Genomic DNA, 15,474 nt, shown 5'->3' with positions numbered 1-15,474 from the left:
CACTCAGCACCATATAGGACCTATCGTTCAAAACTCTCTAATTTTCTCACTCAACCGAGGTTCCGATACCGTTTTCTTTGGAAATTCAATCTTTAATCATATCTGCCAGATTCTGATTAAAAAGTCAAGAAATGAACTAGTCACGGTTCGTCTGAGTACAGGGGAAAAAACAAGACAACACCAGAGGAAATTAAACTTAAGTTTCATTTATTCTAGGGCAAACTGAAAAGGGGTTTTTTTTGTCATTTTTAGCAAATTCTATCACGTTAATGTTAACAAAAAATCATCTGTACATTTGCCATGATACACTCAAAAGTGAAACAAATAATAAGATATAAATACAGATATGGATGTAACATGACAAAAGCAAGAAAAAAAAAGAAATACATGCGCACGAACCCTCTGCCAACAAACTCATTCTGACGGTTTCAGTTCTTTCTCGGTTCCAACATTACTGTTAGCTAAATCTTGCTGTGATTCTACGGAGTTCCGTTTACTCTCCCTTACTTAATATGGGATACGATGCTTGATAAATAAATTGGGTGGGGGAAGAAGGTTTATATGACAAAGATGCAAGTTGCATTACTTATACAGGTTATTGGTAAGCTATTAATAAGCAATAGAAAAGACAGTCTTGAATCGAAGTTGTTGATAACCCAGCCTAGCACACATAGTGTACCTTGAGAAAGCCACATGCCTCGATAATTCTGCACTACATGAGAACTACAGTACTTAAAACTGTGGGGAGGATACATACTGACTTATCTGCCCCAGATCATCGGGGAATCACGACAGGTCATGATTTCAGATTTATGCCACGGCTGGAGCTGGAGAGGGACGGTTTATCATCGTTTCGCTTTTCGGGGCTTCGAGGGCTCAGAGGTGGGAAGCTTGGTCGGCAAATGGATGAACTTTGCGTTGCTTTTTTAAAAATTATTATTATTTTTTGAAAACGAGCTACAGCCCTGCAAGACGAGGGCGTTTAGCGGGAGGCGGCCGCTACGTTGGATCCCGCTGGGGCTCTGGCATCACCCCTGGGATGATGCTTTAGGGAGGACGTGGGGGCGTGCAGACTCTCCCTCCCTCGAGCATGCACGAGCGCGAGAACAGCTGCCGACCAAGAGCCAGGGAGACCTTGACACGTGCTGAAAAATGATGGAACGGTTTTCTTTTCGTTTGCAAATCGGGTTAGAGGTTTTGCAGTTGATGTCCATGGCTAGCCCCTTGAGCGCTAGGGGAAATGTAGACAGTGTTCAAGAAACCTTCCCAACTAAAATGTGAAAAGGGGAGCAAAAACAAAACTTTACTATATACATTATACTTAAAGCAAACTTATAAATAATCTACCCAGAATATCTCCTCCAGGGTGCAACATACATCTACAGTAGAGTACTCAAAGGATTAATTAATCTTGGACTGACCACAAAGTGGGGGGAAAAAAAATCACATTAATGAACGTCTGATGACAAAGAAGACAGTATCTGATCGAGAAAGTAAGGCCTGGTTCTAAGTCTTGCGGGCCCCATTTTGCCAATAACATTCGACAATTCCTATCCATCACTGAGTTCTCCTAAGAGCAGCAGCAATATTTTCCAAACCCATTTAAGATACACATTAAAATTCCCTACTGTAGTGTTAGATTTGCCCTGTCAGTTCCTGGACATTACAGTGCGTTCACTCTCAGTGTGGACTATATGCTTCAAAAAAACATCTACAATCATTTGAGAATGAATTAGACTCATGCATTTGCTACAGTATGCCATTCATTCGCCACCTCAAATCTAAAGCCCCAAGGGGACGGGGAGTCAGGGAGGGCTTCAGAGTCTACCTCTCGCAAATCTTAAAAATGATTTACGCAGACTCATTTCTCACGAGGGGGTTCAAATTGTTAGGGTTTCCTTTTCTCTCATTCGCCCACTACAATGGTCTTCTACCTGCAACAAATAGCCCGTTTTAAAAATATTGCATCACCGGGAGGTTTAAAAAAAACACACAAAAACCCAAATATGTGACTGGTCAGGTATTCCCCAATTTAGAAAATACCCATTTGCCTCATTAGTCGACCCAAATGCTATTCATCATAAAAATGAACTAAAAGACTTTAATTTAAGAATGTGCCTTAAAATGAGGTGAGAATGAGGACACCATAAAAGGGAACAGTTTGGTCTCTAATGAGAATTCTACTTCAGAGTTGTATTTAATTACTTTCTATCAAATCCTAGCACAGATCTGCAGCGAGTGTTTTTCACCTACACTCAACCTTTTAAAAAATAGAAAACATTGCGTTTTTTATTGAGTCAAGAGAAAAGCAGTGGCTGGGCTGGAAATCTAATATTCAACCTCATTTCACGGTTTGACTGAGATCAGGATTTAAACTCCCTTCTTAATTTGGTGATGTAGAATTTCCATTCATTGCCATCCCTAACCTTGTCTTTTATTCTGTTGAGCCCCTTCAACAAGAATTAAGATTGAGACAAAAATTATTCAAGTCATTCTCTTCCTAGGATTGTGTGAGCTCTTCCAACTGAACTATATTTAAAAAGTGTGACTGGATGCGAAAAATGGTATATTAGTGGTCCTCTCCATATGAACTAGAAAAATGATGAAAATAAACCTCGTAGAAAAGACAGAGCCAATATGAATATGGTGAGGATAAAGGAATTTGTAACAAAAAATATAAAAGAGCTATTAGAATATGATAGAAACTGTTAGAATGTGACTTCTTCCTTTCTCAAGATTGCTGAAGGTATCCCAAAGGTGGAATTGACATGAAAAATAATTCCATTAAGTTCCTAAAAATGGAATCCCTTCCTTTTCCTTCCACGCAAATTAGAATGACTGCTACAGGAATTCATTAAATAATGCGATGATTGATTTTGTTCAAAGTTTTTAGATTCAAATTCACTTTAAAATACCTTTTAAGGAGTTTGAGCCCTTGGGGAGAGAAAGGTTGAACTCCAGATAATTAAAAGTGGTGAGGCCAGACCAGTCTCACTCCACGGTACAGTCTGGAAGCAGTCGAGGGGGCAGAAAAGTCCATTACCTCGGCTGTGAGGTGAAACAATGTTCATCCCATCTAGAGGCTGAAATGAGGAAACGTTCCAGATGGGATTAAAGGTTGCTTTGCTCTTCTGAAGCAAATGCTGAAGAATATTTCACATTTTCAGTTTTAAACAACTTAAAACACACCCACGCTTGCACGACACACACACGCACACACACCACTCACACACTCTCTCTCTCTTTCAATTGTGAGAGCTGCAAGGTCTACCTGAAATGGCTACACCCAAAACGAAAGAAACGAGTACTGCGGAAAAAGGTGGCACATGGATTACAACCCAAATGCTGAGTCAGTTTGATTTTCTACCAAGTTCCTCGTTTTATTTTAAAGGAGGAAGCCGTTACAGGGGCTGCCACCCAAATATACTTTTAAAATTTCAGCAGGCTACGCAAAAAATGTCGACGTTCGGCTTTTGTATTCTAGGGGGCGTTTTGCTTTTTGGTACGAAGACTGCAACCCAGGCCTTGCTTCCTTTACATTCAATACCGATAGGAATCTACATAAAAGCTGGAAAGGACTAGAATACTGATTGCAATAAATATCTGTGTGGTCTCCTTGTAGTGACTGGGCGAACCAACGAAGGGAAGGAAACGGCAGGAAGGTTTCTGAGAGGCACCTCTGATGCTTCTAAGTCTACGCATAGGTCCAGATATCTCCCATTAACTGTGCGTCGAAACATCTGACGATGAACTGCTGTTGCTATTGGTGGTCTGGGCTCTCTTTATGTACAAGTTCAAGAGCTTCATCTGAAAAGAAGATCGAGAGAAATCAACAGACGAATCAAGCACCGGGTCTGCGATTCGGAGAAAACATCAAAAATTCGACACCGAGAGCAAGAAAAGGGTCTCTCGGTGTACCGATTGAACGCTCGCTGTACAAAGTGCTTCAGAGAATACAATATAACCGAGCTGGTAGACACATGCCCTGCTCACAGCAAGCTTACAGTCTAAAGGGGGAGACAGACATTAATATGAGCAAATAAATTACAGATGATAATAATAATAGTCGTATTTTCTAAGCGCTTATTATGTACCAGGCACTGTACTAAGCGCCGGGGTGGATGCAAGCAAATCGGGTTGGACACAGTCCCTGTCCCACGTTGGGTTCACAGTCTCAATCCCCATTTAACAGATGAGGTAACCGTGGCCCAGAGAAGCCAAGTGACTTGCCCAAGTTCACCCAGCAGACAAGTGGTGGAACGGAATTAGAATCCACGACCTTCTGACTCCCAGGCCCATGCTCTACATACTATGCCATGCTGTTTCCGGCTGTGGGCCTGAGGGAGGGGTGAAAAAGGGTGCAAAAAGCGGGGAACGCGTGAGCCTACTGGATGCAGAGCTCGGACTTAAAGCTTGGGTGAGTTACAAGAGACTGAGTTGACGGGATCTCGGTTCTCGGGGGAGAGAGAAGTTACAAGAAATGACACACAGGAGGAAGTAACAGACTATAAAGATATGAACAAATGTGCTTTGGGGGTGGTTGTGAATTCTCTAAGTGTTTAGCTGCGGTGGAAGGGCCGAAATCACAGTTGGGGATCTAAGGCAGGGAAGAGCAATCCGGGAAGGCCCCCTGGAGGAGATGCTCATTCATTCAATCAATCGTATTGATTGAGGGCTTACTGTGTGCAGAGCACTCTATTAAGCGCTCGGACAGTACAATTCGGGAACAAACAGAGATAGTCCCTACCCGACATTGGGCTCACAGTCTAGAAGTGAGGGGAGACAGACCACAAAACAAAACGAGGGGACAGGCATCAATCAATAGCATCAATATAAATAAATAGAATTATAGATATATACATATATTTAATAAAATATATAGAATAATAAGTATGTACAAATACACACAAGTGCTGTGGGGTGGGGAGAGGGGAAGAGCAGAGGGTGGGAGAAGGGGGACTAGGGAAGGAAGGAGGAGCAGAGGAAAAGGGGGGACTCAGTCTGGGAAGGCCTCCTGGAGGAGGTGATCTTTGAAGGGGGAAAGAGAGTTAGTTTGGCGGATGTGAGGAGGGAGGGCATTCCGGGCCAGGGGTAGGACATGGGCCAGGGGTCGACGGCGGGACAGGCGAGAACGAGGCACAGTGAGGAGGTGACTGGCAGAGGAGCGGAGTGTGCGGGCTGGGCTGTAGGAGAGAAGGCAGGTGAGGTAGGAGGGGGCAAAGGGATGGACAGCTTTGCAGCCAAGAGTGAGCAGTTTTTGCTTGATCAAGCAAAGATGTGATTTCAGAAGGGCTTTGGAGATGGGGAGAACAGTGACCTCCCGGATGTGAAGGCGGAGGGCGTTCCGGGCAGGAGGGAGGGAGTAAGGGGTAGAGGGTGAGAGAGGTGAGAGAGATGAGATGGAGAGCATTCTGAGACTCACGGGAACAACGCCCCCCCTCCCCCGCCCCGGATCTGGGGCACAGGATTATGAGGCTCAGGGACTTCCCTAGCCACGCTGCCCTCGTCGGATTACATCATGACCGGCAGATGTCAATCAGAGGGGACGTGCCTCATTAGCGGGTCGGACTTGACTCCTTCAACTAGGTGGAGTATGATAAGATAGGGGTGCCCAGGCACAGCTGTAATAAATGCCTCAGGCAAACAACACCTCTGTCCCTACCTATTCCAATATTCCAAGCAGCGTGGCTCAGTGGCAAGAGCACGGGCTATGAAGTCAGAGGTCATGGGTTCAAATCCCGGCTGAGCCACTTGTCAGCTGTGTGACTTTGGGCAAGTCACTTAACTTCTCAGTTACCTCATCCGTAAAATGGGGATTAAGACTGTGAGCCCCATGTGGGACAACCAGATCACCTTGTATCCTCTCCAGCGCTTAGAACAGTGCTTTGCACATAGTAAGCGCTTAACAAATGCCATCATCATTATTATTATTATTATTATTACTAAGTGCTAGGATAGATACGGTATAAGCAGGTTGGTCGGAGTCCCTGTCCCCCACGGGGTTTACAGCCTAAATGGGGGAGGGAGAACACGTACTTGATTCCCACTTTACAGATAAGGAAACTGAGGCACAGAGAATTTAAATAATTTATCTCAGGTGACAGTGGGCAAGTGGCAGAGCTGGGATTAGAAGCCAAATCCTCTTCCTCCCAGGCCCATGCTCCTTCCGCTAGGCCACGTTGCTTCTACTAAGTCTTCAGGGTTAAAGGCCTAATTCCAGATCAGGAAACTGAGGCCCGGAGAGGTCAATCAGTCAATCAATCAGTGGTATCTACTGAGCACTTACTGTGTGCAGAGCACCGTATTAAACGTTTGGGAGACTACAGTCGGGACTGTAAGCTCGTTGTGGGCAGGGAATTGTCCGTTTAATATTATAGTGTACTCTCCCAAGCGCTTAGTACAGTGCTCTGCATGCAGTAAGTGCTCAACAAATACAATTGAGTGAACTGTAGAATGAAAAGCAGTGTGGTTTAGTGGAAAGAGCCCAGGCTTGGGAGTCAGAGGTCACGGGTTTTAATCTCGACTCTGCCACGTGACCGCTGTGTGACCCTGGGCAAACCACTTAACTTCTCTGTGCCTCAGTTACCTCATCTGTAAAATGGGGATTGAGACTGTGAGCCCCACGTGAGACAACCTCATTACCCCAGTGTTGTATCTACCCCAGTGCTTAAAACAGTGCTTGGAACATAGTAAGCGTTTAACAAAACCATTATTATTATTATTTTGTTTAGACTGTGAGCCCATCATTGGGCAGGGTTTGTCTCTATCTGTTGCTGAATTGTACATTCCAAGCGCTTAGTACAGTGCTCTGAACATAGTAAGCGTTCAATAAATACCACTGAATGAATGAATGAATGAATGGAGGGGGGTTTATTAAGATCGCAGAAACAATTGCCAAACTAGAACTTTCCTCCTTTACTGTCTATGAAATTTTAACTCTGAATAATAGCTCAAGAGAGACTCCAATGCCATAGACATCGGTTTCTCTCAGGCCCACCATTCAAACCTTAACCCACCAGAGCCGGTACTTCTAAAGCAACGATGCTTCACTCTAGTCTTCCCTCTTCCTTTCCTCAAGCTTATTTATTTTAAGTCAATATTTACAGCTCGGAAATTAAAATGAAATCAACAAACGATACGCCAGACTTCCTTTACATCCCCCAAATAAACAAACCAACTCATGTCTCCACAAGGTCTCCTTTCACAGCCGACGCACAGCGGTTCATTCATCTCCTTGCCCTACAGGAGGCCGAGTGTTAACACCCGTTTGTTTCCTTTTGCTCTCTCGGTGCCGTCAGCTGCCCCGAGAGTAAGACTTCGGAGGTCTGATACCACAGAGCCGCAAAACAGAAATAAAAGCAAATCATCCGTCTTGCGGTCCCGACTCCCTCCCGGCCCATCGGCAGCCAACCCAGGATGGGGGCTTAACTGTTCCAGGGACAGAGCGGGGAGTGGGCTGGAGGTGGGGTGGGGCGGTGTTTAAAAGTGGTGACACCACCCCGATATCCTGTGAGGAATCTCTATTTTCTCACTTTTTTTTTCAAATGGCATTAGTTAAGCACTTACTCTGTCTCAATCAATCAATCGATCAAATTTACTTAGCTTTTACTCTGTGTAGAGCACTGTACTAAGTGCTCAAGAAAGTAGAAGATAACAGTTAGTAGACCCATTGTATAATAAAAATATAATTACTGGTAATTGTTGGTAGACCCATAATAATAATAATGATGATGGTATTTGTTAACCGCTTATTATGTGTCAAGCACTGTCCTAAGGACTGGGTCAGACACAGTCCCTGTCCCACTTAAGGCTCACAGTCTTAATCCCCATTTTTACAGCTGAGGTAAGTGAAGCACGAAGAAGTGCAGTGACTTGCTCAGGGTCACAGAGCAGACAAGTGACGGAAATGGGATTAGAACCCAGGTCCTTCTGACTCCCAGGCATGTGCTCTATCCACTAGACTGTTCTAAGAAGAACATGGAGTAGTGTCATGGGCCTGGGAGTCAGAAGGTCATGGATTCTAATGCCGGCTCCACCACTTGGCTGCTCTGTGACCTTGGACAAGTCACTTCTCTTCTCTGGGACTCAGTTACCTCATCTGCAAAATGGGGATTGTGATTCTGTGACCAACATGGGACAGGGACTGTGTCCATCTCAATTTGCTTGTATCCACTACAGTGCTTAGTACATTAGCTGGCACAGAGTAAGCGCTTAAAATAAACCATTATTATTATTATTATGGCAGCCCGAGGCAGGGATTATGGCTCCCAGGCCAGCTCAAAGGTCTACACTGAACTACAGTTCTAATTTCAGCTCTACCACTTGCCTGCAGTGTGACCTTGGGCAAATCACTTAACTTCTCTGGGTCTCAGTTTCCTCAATTGTAAAATGGGAGTTCAATACCTGTTTCACCCCCTTAGACTGTGAGCCCATGAGGAAAAGGGACTGTGCCAGTGCTTAATAAATATCATTATTATTATTATTATTATTATTATTATTGTTATTGTTATCTGACACATTCTCCAATGAAGAGCTGGTTGACTAAGATTCCACTGCCAGCTAAGGCAGGTTTCTTAGAGATACTCAGTTCCTTTCTTAGGTACTTATAGGTACTCAGTTCTTTCTTTCCTGTTCTTAATTTTATTATTATTATTATTTTATCTTTCATATTCTCCAGTGGAGAGCTGGTTGAGTAAAATTCTGCTGCTTGCTAAGGCAGATTTTTTATATATTTTCTTAGGTACTTATAGGTTTTCAGTCCTTTCTTTCCTCTTCTTAATTTTCCATTTATCATAATCCAAGACCAGAATGTTTTCAGTCCTGAACAAAGGTGAGTAAAATTGCCATTCCCAAGAAATCTCAGAGAAACGAAAATGGTATATGTAGGTGTTGATTAAACACATGCAGGTGTATCTGCATAATGAGGGGTTCTGAGAGCTACAATGCAACCCAGGAGCTAATTCACTCTCTTTAGCTAACTTTGACTCAAGCCATATCCCAGGTAGATCCTCACTGGCCTCACTGCCTCCAGTTTCGCTCTTTCGGGCTGTCACCCGGATCACCCTCTTTAAAGCATCGCACAGCACACATCTCCGTTCCCAACAAAAACTGCAATCGGCTTCCCAGCTCCCTCCCTCCAAGCAAGAACGTGACTCGGGGCCCCTCCGTTTTGTTTGATCTGAATGGATTTCAGCCAGATGATATCGTTTGCGCTATTTACAATCCCCACACAAGAAAATTGCTACACTCCCAAACCGAACAGAGATTGTTCTTTAGAGAGCCAATTATGAGCACAAATCATCACTTCAAAATTGGTGTGGTCGAATAGGGACAGAAACCAAGGTGCCCGATTACAAGACATAAATGAAGCGTGGCCGGTAGAAATCACGATGCCATCCATCTTGCTATTTTTATGTCATGCAATTTCTTTTGGAAAACCTGACCTGAGGAATTCCCCTTGACGTGCAAGGCGAAAAGACGCACAGAGAGGATAGGACTGAACTGGGTTACGGGACGTTGTAAATGTCCATACCTTGCTCCCTGTGAGCTGTGCGAGGTGAGGCTTCAGTTCTTCTCCAATCACCGAATAAATGGCGACTAAGCAAAACACACTGGCCTTGCGGACGCTGCTTTCGGTGTTATCGTACCCCTGGACCAGCAGGAACAAAGAGGGAACAGAATTAGGGACCTAGAAATAAGAAACCTCATGCCGACACACCCAGTTGAGAAGCAGTGTAGCGTGGTGGAAAGAGCACGGCCTTGGGAGTCAGAGGTCGTGGGTTCTAATCACAGCTCTTCCACTTGTCAGCTGGGTAACTTTGGGCAAGTCACTTCACTTCTCTGTGCCTCAGTTCCCTCATCTGTAAAACTGGGATTAAGACTGTGAGCTCCACACAGGAAAACCTTGTAACCTTGCATCTACCCCAGCACTCATCACCACCATCATCATCAGTTAGTCTCCAACTGGGTTTCTGAAAACAGCATTAAGCAGAAAAGCACTAAATGAAGTAGTTTTCCATAGGAGGTGATGTACAATGTATTCACACACTCCCAAGATTAAAACATGACTCCAAAATAGATACACTCAGTTCAGTCCAAGCAGCCTGGGGCTTAGGGTTAGAGCCTGGGCCTGGAAGTAAGATGGACCTGGGGTCTAATCCCAGGTCTGCCGCTAGTCTGATGTGTGACTTTTGGCAAGTCACTTCACTTCTCTGTGCCTCAGTTCCCTCATCTGGAAAATTGGGCTTATGACTGTGAGCCCTATATGGGGCAGGGAACGTGTCGGTCGGTTATCTTGTATCTACCCCAGCGCTGAGAACAGTGCCTGGCACACAGTAAGTGCTTAACGAACATGACAATTATTATTACTATTATTATTATTGTTCACTCTGTATTTGGGCTAGGGCCCCATGAGAGAATTAGATCAGCCTCTCAACAAAGCAAGCCTGTTTGGATTCAGTCTGTCGCTGTTGCATGGGTTCATTCAGCACCAGACACAGGCGAGCCTTACCACACAGATGATCCTTAAAGTGGGGTTTGCAGATTTATTTATAGGTATTTATTTTCTAAAAACTGACAAAAAACACAGTACTGTAACATCCTTGAGGACTGGGACTGTGTTTGTACTGTACTCTCCCAAGCGCTTACTACAGTGCTCTGTAAGTGCTTAATAAATAGCATTGATTGACTGATTAACTAAATATAGCTACAGCAAATGGCAAAGTTAATCTGTATCAATCATGAAATATTACTCCTTGTAAACACTTGATTTTCAACGTATTATCTTTCCCAACTTGTTCAGCCAAGAGACCCCTGTTCCATCGAAAAGCTAAATAGAGAGCAGACAAATGGGATGTGATATCGCTATTCAAGTGGGTAAAAATTCTTCAGAGATTGAGGGAGAGGGGAAGGGAGACGCTTAAAGGCAAGGGAAATTGCACTTGCAAACTCAGAGGGTTGTCTCGAAGATAGCTGAAAGAAATGCTAGCATTAAAATGCAACAGTTCTCTCATGAGAGAGCAGTGAAAGAAGAGCATTTCAACAGGGCATTTGGGACTGGGTTCAGAGAATGCCACAGGGGTGTACATTTAAAGGATAAAATTTTTTTCGGACTTGAGTAGGTTGAGTAGGTTACCACTGACTTACAGATGGCGCCAGACACTTCAGAAGGTTGATATATAAAATCTCCCAAATATGTGGGAGAAAGACCCTATTTTGATAATTGGTGATGAAGGTATTAAAAAATTAAAAATTGTAAACAAATTAAGCTCCCTCTTCCAGTGCCATGATACATGAAGTAAGAATGCTATTTTAAAAAAATATATAAACATGAAAAATAATGTTTTAGTATTATATTTGCCTATAAAACAACTTGTTTAATTATTAATCAATCAAGAGTATTTTTTAAAATAGTCTTTCTTGAGCACTTTGTACTAAGCATTGGGGTAGATACAAGGAAATCTGGTTGGACACAGTTCCTGTCCCACATGGGGCTCACAGCCTTAGAGAAGCAGTGTGGCCCAGTGGAAAGAACCTGGGCCTGGGAGTCAGAGGTCATGAGTTCTAATCCTAGCTCTGCCACTTGTCAGCTGTGTGACTTTGGGCAAGTCGCTTCACTTCTCTGTGCCTCCGTGACCTCATCTGTAAAATGGGGATGAAGACTGTGAGCCCCATGGGGGACAATCTGATCACCTTGTATCCCCCCAGCGCTTAGAACAGTGCTTTGCACATAGTAAGGGCTTAACAAATGCCATCATTATTATTATTATTATTATTATTATTCCCATTTTACAGATCAGGGAACAGAAGCACAGAAATGAATGACTTGCCCAAGTCACACAGCAGACAAGTGATGGAGCCGAGATTAGAAGCTAGGTCCTTCTGACTCTCAGGCCCTCGTTCTATTCACTAGGCTAGGCTGCTTCTCTTTATTGAGTGCTTAACTGTGTGCAGAGCACTGTGCTAAGCATTTATTAGATCAATCATATTAATCTATCACTTACTGTGATCTATCACTCAGCACCGTACTGAGCACTTGGAGAATACAAGTACAATCCAGCTGAGTTAGTAAACCCGATCCCTGCCCTCAAAGATAATAATAATGAAAATAATTATAAGAATAATTATGGTATTTGTTAAGTGCTTACTAAGTTCCAGACACTGTACTAAACACTGGGGTGGATACAAGCAAATTGGGTTGGACACAGTCCCTGTCCCGCAAAGGGCTCACAGTCTTCATCCTTATTTTACAGATGAGGTAACTGAGGCATTGAGAAGTGAAGTGGCTTGCCAAAGGCCACATAACAGACAAGTGGCAGAGGATTAGAACCCATGACCTTCTGATGCCCAGCCCCCAAAATCTTGCAATCTAACACATAATTAGTCCTCTTTCTGATTCTCATTATAGTACCTATTTACAAGTTGGTATTTTTGAACCAGGAATGCATAAAGCTGTTCCAGTGTTAAATGCAGCCTAAATTAAACATCACTATTAGCCAGACATCCCAGTGCAACCTGATGGGGAAGGACACCTCCATCCCCTTCCGTCTCCTTCCATCTCCTTCCGTCCGTTGACCCATCCATTAGTGACGTGTGTTAAAATAACTGGAAGCAATCAAAGGGAAATATACGCCAATACATCTCATTTTCCTATCTCTCTGCCTTGAGGTTAGAAGGAAGGAAAACTGTTTTAGAGCTGCCTGAATTGAGATAGTTTTTCCGCACCAGTGCCGTATTTTTACCAAGAAAACTCTATGGATCCACTACCAGAACGACGGCAGATGGAGGTGAGGCATTCAGGGAGAGATGTGTCCATGGCGTCGCTATGGGTCGCAGACCACTCCACAGCATAAGACAGATCCCAAGAGAATCACTGTGGGCAGAGTATTTACCAACTCCGTTGTAGTGCACTCTCCCAAGCACTTAGTACAGTGCTCTGCACACAGGAAGCGCTCAATAAATATCACTGAACTCATGATGTAACTGGTCCCCTACCCCCCTGGTATCCTTTAGCAGATGTCACACCTGTAACAACCCCGGGATGATGTCAGGAAGGAGCTGATGCAAGGAATCCTTAGAAATCCTCTCGATGACTTTGGTTTGCATCTTAATGGCAGCCAGATTAATAGGGTAGTCTGCCGTCTGGATAATCGGGCACAGTACTTTGATACACTGTTCCGGGTGGATCGAGCTGGCCAGGGTAGAAGCTGCTTCTTCAGCGGCTCTGACGACCTGAAACAGACACCCCCCCGAAGAAAAAACAAAACCCAAGAAAAAGACGGTATTTAGTATTTCATAAGGAAAGAGGAATACAACAAATTTGCTCCTTCAGGCCCATTGCTGGATAATTGATGGTAACCTGCAAATTGTTTGGTTAATATTGTTAATGAATAAATGGCTAATTGATGTTGGGAAGTTTATTTCCTCTTTTTCCACTCCCAAATTCCAAAAAGGCTTTAGTCAGGCATGCCTGAGATTCCTAACAAAAGGTTCGGGTTTTTTTGAGTAAATCAGCCAAGTGCTCTACTCCACAATCAGCACGGTCTTGAGGGGATCTAGGATTTTGTGTATCTGTTTCTAGCATTTAGAACAGTGCTAGGCACATAGTAAGCATTTAACAAATGCCATCACTATTATTATTATTATTCCCCCACAGTAGAAGTAAAGCAGGCTGAAAAGGGCTGGTGAAGCAGCATGGCCTAGGGGAGAGAACACGAGCCTGGGAGTCAGAGGGTCTGGGTTCTTATCCCAGCTCTGCCTGTTGTCTAGTGTGTGATCCTGGGCAGGTCACTTCACTTCTCTGTGCCTTAGTTCCCTTATCAGCAAAATAGGGATTCAATACTTATTTTTTATGGTATTCGTTAAGTGATTACTATGAGCCAGGCACTGTACTAAGCCCTGGGGTAGATATAATTTGGACACAGTTTCTGTCCCATATGAGGCTCACAGTCTTAATCCCCATTTTACAGAGGAAGTCACTGAGGCATAGAGAAGTTGAGATGTGCCCAGCATCACATAGCAGACAAGCGGTGGAGCTGGGATTAGAACCCAGGTCCTTCTGGCCCTAGGCCTGGGCTCTATCTACCAGGCCATGTTGTTATTACTCCTACTTAGACTACGAGTTCCATATGGGACCAGATTATCTTGTCTTTACCCCAGTACTTAGAAAAGTGTTTGGCACATAGTAAGCTCTTAATAAATACCATAATAATACCAATAATAATAATACTAATCGTAGTTCTTGTTAAGCGCTTACTATGTGCCAAGTGCTGTTCTAAGCACTGGGACAGATACAATGTAAGCGGGTTGGACATAGTTCCTGACCCACATGGGGCTCGCAGTCTTAATCCCCAATCTATTGATGAGGTAACTGAGGCACACAGAAGTTAAGTGACTTGGCCAAGGTCACATAGAGGACAAGTGGTGGAGTCAGGATTAGAACCAACATCCTCTGGTTCTCAAGCCCATGCGCTTGCCATTAGGCCAAAAGCATTATTATTATCATGGTGGGCAGATGGCTCCACTTCACAACTCTTAGAACTTGTCTCGGTCGAATGGAGGTTTTAAATCAGCCTGACTTTGTTTGACACCTCACACAGCACCTTGCTTTGTTTTCAACATTTCTTTTTCCATGCTTATTCTGCCTGGGGCCCCTGCTTAATTAAATACGATTATTATTATTATGATTATTAAATAATAGGATCATTTCAGGCGCTTGCATGAATGTATATTTCAATTATGTGATAATCCCTTCAAAAGTACAAAGCCCCGCTCAGAGAGACTGAAGAATCAATGCAACCACCAACTTGCTTGTGTTGTAGAAATATTAACGTTTTTTATACAGTTCTCGTAACTTCTAAGCCCAAAGCATTTAGGAAGCCTGACGGACGGAATGAATACAGAAGCCAACACCTCTCTCGTCTTAAGGTTACAGTGGAGACATTATATGGCTCTTTCCTTCATTCATTCATTCAACAGTATTTATTGAGCGCTTACTTTGTGTAGAGCACTGGACTAAGTGCTTAGAATGTACAATTCGGCAACAGATAGAGACAATCCCTGCCTAATGACGGGCTTACAGTCTAATCGGGGAAGACAGAAGGCAGAGCAAAACAGAACGAAACAAAAACAGGACAACATTATCACGATAAATAGAATCAAGGGGATGTACACCTCATTAACAAAATAAATAGAGTCTTGGTGTTGGAAGGACAGGGTAGGCACCCTGTCAACGGTATTTATTGAACCATACTGCATAAGCAGCCCGCTGATTAATATTAATAATAATGGTATTTGTTAAGCACTTATTATGTGCCAAGCTCTGTCCTAAACACTAAGATAGATAGAAGATAAGCAGCATGGCCTAATGGATAGAGCGCAGGTCCAGGAGTCAGAGGAACCTTGGGTCTAATCCCAGCTCCGCCATTTGTCTACTGTGTGATCTTCGTAAAGTCACTTCACTTCTCTGTGCCTCAG

At 43.6% G+C, this 15,474-nt stretch overlaps 1 protein-coding gene across 23 annotated transcripts in view; it reads right to left on the bottom strand.

Annotated features, from left to right (window-relative positions):
* Nucleotides 1-190: 190 nt before the first annotated feature.
* The window catches only part of CLASP1 (cytoplasmic linker associated protein 1), a 316,975-nt gene continuing 301,691 nt past the window's right edge, over nucleotides 191-15,474 (bottom strand). For all 23 annotated transcript variants that reach the window (XM_029070008.2, XM_029070425.2, XM_029070041.2 and 20 more), the window contains 3 exons: nucleotides 13,024-13,230; nucleotides 9,533-9,649; nucleotides 191-3,807 (listed from right to left, as the gene is read on the bottom strand). In XM_029070008.2, the coding sequence (XP_028925841.1) occupies nucleotides 3,721-3,807; nucleotides 9,533-9,649; nucleotides 13,024-13,230 (411 nt within the window). In that variant the 3' untranslated portion in view covers nucleotides 191-3,720. The remainder of the gene's footprint in view (nucleotides 3,808-9,532; nucleotides 9,650-13,023; nucleotides 13,231-15,474) is intronic.

This window comes from Ornithorhynchus anatinus, chromosome 1 (genome assembly GCF_004115215.2).
Source record: "Ornithorhynchus anatinus isolate Pmale09 chromosome 1, mOrnAna1.pri.v4, whole genome shotgun sequence".
NCBI classification, from domain to species: Eukaryota; Metazoa; Chordata; class Mammalia; order Monotremata; family Ornithorhynchidae; genus Ornithorhynchus; species Ornithorhynchus anatinus.
Note: the sequence above shows the minus strand (reverse complement) of the source record. Positions and strands in the feature narration are given on the sequence as shown.